The sequence below is a fragment of the Miscanthus floridulus genome, chromosome 17 (assembly GCF_019320115.1).
Source record: "Miscanthus floridulus cultivar M001 chromosome 17, ASM1932011v1, whole genome shotgun sequence".
In the NCBI taxonomy this organism is placed as follows: Eukaryota; Viridiplantae; Streptophyta; class Magnoliopsida; order Poales; family Poaceae; genus Miscanthus; species Miscanthus floridulus.
In genome coordinates, this window is record NC_089596.1 from 71,106,493 (window position 1) to 71,111,728 (window position 5,236).

At 54.3% G+C, this 5,236-nt stretch overlaps 1 protein-coding gene across 2 annotated transcripts; it reads right to left on the reverse strand.

Annotated features, from left to right (window-relative positions):
• Positions 1 to 359: 359 nt before the first annotated feature.
• Positions 360 to 2,263, reverse strand: LOC136516248 (uncharacterized). 2 transcript variants are annotated; one of them, XM_066509605.1, is made up of 3 exons: positions 1,338 to 2,263; positions 886 to 1,262; positions 360 to 643 (listed from the first exon to the last, which is right to left on the reverse strand). In XM_066509605.1, exons 1-3 carry the CDS (start codon positions 2,261 to 2,263, stop codon positions 606 to 608), a joined length of 1,341 nt encoding a protein of 446 aa, XP_066365702.1. In that variant the 3' UTR covers positions 360 to 605. The 2 variants fall into 2 exon arrangements, with proteins under 2 accessions (XP_066365702.1, XP_066365701.1); XM_066509604.1 differs by having other exon boundaries at positions 886 to 2,263.
• Between the last annotated feature and the right edge of the window lie 2,973 nt (positions 2,264 to 5,236).

Here is a 5,236-nt window from a genome sequence, read left to right on the forward strand (position 1 = left end):
CCTGAAACAAGAGAGAACGCAAAATATCATTGATAGTACGAATTGAGCGTTCGGCCTTGCCATTTTGTTGGGAGGTATATGGACAGGACATGCGAAGGGCAACACCATGAGTAAGAAAGAACGTGCGGGCCTGAGAATTGTCAAACTCCCGGCCGTTGTCGCACTGAACGTTCTTGATGGTGAGGCCGAACTGCGTGTGAACATATGCAAAGAAGTTAGAAAGAGTAGAAAAAGTTTCGGATTTTAGGCAGAGCGGAAAAGTCCAAATGTAGTGTGAATAATCATCTAAAATAACAAGATAATATTTGTATCCCGACACACTAACAAGTGGAGATGTCCAAAGATCACAGTGTATCAAATCAAATTTATTTGCAGCTCTAGAATGTGAGGAATGAAACGGAAGTCTAGTGTGACGACCGAGCTGACAAGCATGACATAAACTGTGATGATCATCTTTATTACAAGAAATAGCACTGGAGCTAATGAGTTTGGACAAAGCATCACGCCCAAGATGTCCGAGACGACGGTGCCATAGCGAAGTGGGTGCAGCGAGGAATGCGGACGTGCTGGTGGCTGGTGAGAAAAACGGGTAGAGGTCGCCAGAGCTATTGCACCTGGCGATCACGTTCCTGGTTTGCAAATCCTTCACAGAGAGACCAAACGGATCAAATTCAATGGAACAATTATTTTCGGTGGTAAAACGACGAATGGAAATCAAGTTCTTAATGATATGTGGAGAAACAAGAACATTATTAAGAACTAGATTACGATGAGGAAAAGAAAAAGTGTGTGATCCGATGGCAGTGATAGGAAGTAAAGCACCATTACCCACAATGATAGATGAAGGGGTGGAGGAAGTGGGTGGGGAAATGGTGGAGAGTTTACCAGCGTCCGCGGACATGTGTGAACCGGCACCGGAGTCGGCGTACCACTCCGACGGTGGTGGTGGGTGAAGGGTCATGGTGTTGAAGGACTGTGCCAACGAGTCCTGGTTCCATGCACCTCCATGGATGGGGTTCCAGGGTGTCGACGGTGCCCCCTGGAACGTCGGTGCCGACGATGCACTGCCTCCGTAGCCAGGCGGGTAGCCGGTGCCGTAGAAACTGCCCCTGGGCACGCTGTACTGAGGGAACGCGGCGAAGGCCGGTTGTGGCGGCGGGGGGCGACCGTAGGGCCACATCTGGAGTGTCCCAGCCCAGGGATGGGCAAAGGACAGGTGCTGCCCAGGAGGAGCAGCGTGCTGCCCGGGAGGAACAGCGCCGTGGCCGCCGCCGTGGCCACCGTAGCCGCTGGCGTGGCCACCGTAGCCGGTCTGGGCCTGCTGGTGGCTGCCCTGGCCACCCGGCTGGCCACCCTGCTGGTTGCGCCCGCCCTTGCCACGCCGGCGCCCGTTGCGCTGGCCGACCGGTTGCCCACCCGGCTGGCCCATGCGGGCAGGGGGCGCGCCCTGGCGGGCGTGTGGAGCAGCAGGAGGTGGCTGCGTCGTGGTGACGAGGGCCGCGGGCGGAGACGGAGGCCGAGCGTCGATGTCGATTTCCTCGAGCAAGAGGTGGGTGCGCGCCTCGGCGAACGTCGAGAACGGGCGATGCATCTTCAGGATAGACACCATGTGGCGATACTTGCCACTGAGGCCACGCAGGAGAGTGAGCACCATCTGGCGATCGCCGATGGGGTCGCCGAATTCGGCGAGGGACGCCGCCATGGTCTCTAGTTTGCGGCAGAAGTCGGTGATCGACATGGAGTCCTGGCGAAGATTGCGGAACTGCGTCTCCAGGAGAAGGGCGCGGGACTCCTTCTGGCCGAGGAACTCGTCCTCGAGGTAGCACCAGGCCTCGCGAGCGCGACGTTGGCAGATCATGAGCGACTGCTGGAGGTCGCTGGAGACAGTGGCGAAGATCCATGACAGCACGACGCAGTCCACCTGGACCCAGACGGGGCGGTCAGGGAGCGTCTCGTCGTCGAGGACGTGCGGGGTCAAGGCGTATTTGCCCAGCACGGTGAGGAACATGCCACGCCACTTGGTGTACGTGCCGGTGGCCTTGTCGAGGACGATGGGAATCATGGCCTTGACGTTGACGACGGCGGTGGCCTGCGCCCAGACGGATTCATGGGCGGCCTCGAAGGCATCGAGGCGTAGGCGCGCTTCCTCAGCGAGCCGTGCAGCGTCGGCGCGGGCAGCAGCCTCGGCTGCCAGACGGCGGTCCTCAGCGACCTTGGCCGCCGCGGCCGCGGCAGTAGCGTCGGCCCCATCTCCCCCGGCCATGGCGAGGTAGGGTCGGTGGTGACGCCCGACGGCGCCCGGCTGGGAGGACGAGCGACGGGGCCAGGCGGTGCGGCGATCAGGTCAGCGGCACTCCGGGCGACGAGGTCGGCGGCCAGGGAGTGGCGAGTGGATCGGCGCAGGTGGTCAGACGCAGCGGTCGGGTCAGCGGCGCTCCAGGCGATGGGATCGGCAGCTGGGGCGGCGAGCAGGGACCGGCAGCGCGTGAGTTGCGGAAGCGGGTGCGGATCGTACCGCGTGATACCATGTTAGTTGAGGAATATTGATTGTATTCCATCTGTAGGTACAAGGTACATATATATACACGCATGGGTGACTGCAAGCCTACCACAATTAGCGTGATTACATGCCACAAATGTAGGCCTAATTACAATTAGTCTAACACTCAGAAATTAAATTCTACAGCAGTAGCAGTATAATCTCCATGAGCAAGGTTGCCAGCAGAGCTCATCTCAGCGAGAGAAGTAGCCCACTTCCTTTAGGCAAACCCTTCAAGGGCAGAACACAACAGTAACTTATATGCAACAGTAACTTATTCAAGTTATTATTAATAGTTGCCATTCAAGTAATATACATAAAGCACATGCAAGGGTAAGGCTTGCCACTAACACCCTTCCCCAGACCCCGCACAAAGCGGAAGCTCTCTGCACTCGGTACGCCCTTTTATATTCAGCTTCAAGCCATCTATTCCAGGTGTAGGTATTATATGCACATTAATAATATCGGCCTAGAATATGCAGCGTATTCCTCTGAACCAGATTAGAGGAAATTTCATATGAAAGTGAGATTAATTCACCTATACCAGCAATAGTTGAGCTCGACGCTGTCAATTCAAAAAGGATCTGTAAGCCATTGTTCCTCTGAAATCAGTTTGGGTGAAAATAGGAAAGATAAGTGGCTTCAGTTTTTCATCTGAACTTGTCAGCTCATCTTCAGTTTAGAGCAATTTGATTGATGAGCTCGATGATGAAGAGGGTGGTGATGTTGGTGAAGTACTGCCATTGGCAGTGTACCAGACGGGCGTGTTGAGGATCTGATCAGGGAGAAAGTGCCACTGGGGATGACCGCGCTGCTCCGATCTCTCGTCCGAGAGACCGGCGGCTGACCAGGCAAGGCATGGCGCAGGGCTGGTGAGCAGAGGACGCTGCTTCTCATGTTCCTGGCAACAGCAAACCAGGCGTGGCATGGGGCATGCTCGGTGAGTGTGGGACGTTGCTTCTCGCGTTTTTAGGAAGTGCTATTGCTCTATTCTTAATCTGCATAGCAACAATGGAGAATTATGTTATGTCTGAACAGAACATAAGAAATGAGGCACAAGAAAGAAAACCAGAACTCACCCAACGTTGAAATAAAAAAGCTAACATTACAGGTCTTGTGTAAATTTCAAAAACTACACCTGCTGAGGCAATAAGAGGAGAATGAAAAAATATAATGTTTTGAGGTTGATATTAGTTAACCGTTTTTATATGAATGTGAATAAAGTATGACACAAATAACACTGAACGTTCCAATTTTTTCGTCATCTTTTGCTAGTGCCTACTCAAACACTGACGCATCAGATCAGGCAATGAAAAAAAATCAATGTCAACCTTCTAAGCTGCTGGATTCAGAGGCTTCGCAGGTTTGTGCAGCAAAATGCAAATCAATAAACAGTTTAATGCAGCCAAAAAAAGATTTGAGATTGTAATCCAGCTCGCTCAAACTGCAAAAAGGTGAAATTACATCTTTTCTATTGTTTGTACCATGTAGGATAAAGCATTGTCGCCGGTGTGTACCTGAGACTGAGAGATGGCAGGTTGTCTGAACCGCAAACCAGCTCCAGGTGTAGCAGGTCAGGACGGTGCAGGGCAGGGGCGTCCGCGGTGAAGGGGCAAGGAGGCCGTCGGAGGGCTTCACCAGCGTCGTGGACGAGCTCCGGTGAGGGCGGTGAATCGACTGCTGCGACCTTTGACCGCTGGCTCAGGGAAACGCGAGCAGGTAGCGACTCGGGGAACTGCTGGGGGGCGGAAGCGCGAGTCGGCGCGGGAAGCTCGAGCGGCCGGCGACGATGGCGAGGCGACGGCGCAGCGAGGCCCCAACGACTCAGCGACCGAATGCGCGTGCCTGGCCGCGCCGCTCGATTTGTCGGATCCGAGCTCCGGTGCGACGGGGAACGGGCTTCCCGTCGGCTCGCACGACGCGGCACCGGATCTGGCACACCGACTGCTGCTGTGCTAAGGCGCAGCGAGATGACGGTGAAGCGCATCGCGGCAGTGAGACGACGAGCGCGACGAGGGCCCACGAGGCAATTAATTAAGCGGTGACAACGCGGACCTAGCCGAGGGAATCCGCCACCACCGTATCCACCCTGCACGGATCTAGAGACTGAGGGCAGCTTCCCGTCACCGACACCCACGCACACAAGGCTGTCGGGATAGGGAAGGGTGCAGCGGCCGCCGTCAGGAGGGGATGGGGAAGGGCGCCGCCACCATGGTTGCGGGGAGCAAGGCCAGCGTTGCGGCGGCTTTGGTGTCGCATCCGGCATGCATGGGAGCGAGCGCCTTTCGTGTCGCAACTGTGGATGGAATAGTTATGAATGTTTTAGTTGTAGAGATAGAGACATGCTTGTGTGAGTATGTGTTATGAGGTGATGAATATTTGGCGCGCCTTCGGATCATTCTTGGCACACGTTTTTGCATCATTCTTTCGAGACAAAAAACGACATGATATACTCAACTATGAATTCACTTGCTCTTTAAAGTAACTTAAGTGTTATCTTAATTGCCGAGTCTTTGTTATATGTCTATCATCGTGAGAGAAGTGATATGTTTATGATTGCGGATGGTATATGCAATATGTGATAAGTATATTGCGGTTGCATCATATTGCACTGTAGAATATTCATGGATGTTGCCCGCTTGTTGGCCATGAACGTACCGGCATAACATTATACGTTGCTCGAGGGGGGTATGATGT

Bases quoted from the DNA above. Each gene is read 5' to 3' on its own strand.
- LOC136516248 (XM_066509604.1), bottom strand. From the start codon at position 2,263: ATGGCCGGGGGAGATGGGGCCGACGCTACTGCCGCGGCCGCGGCGGCC. The intron at 644-885 runs GTAAACTCTCCA...CTCTCTGTGAAG, and splicing joins ACACATGTCCGCGGACGCTG to GATTTGCAAACCAGGAACGT.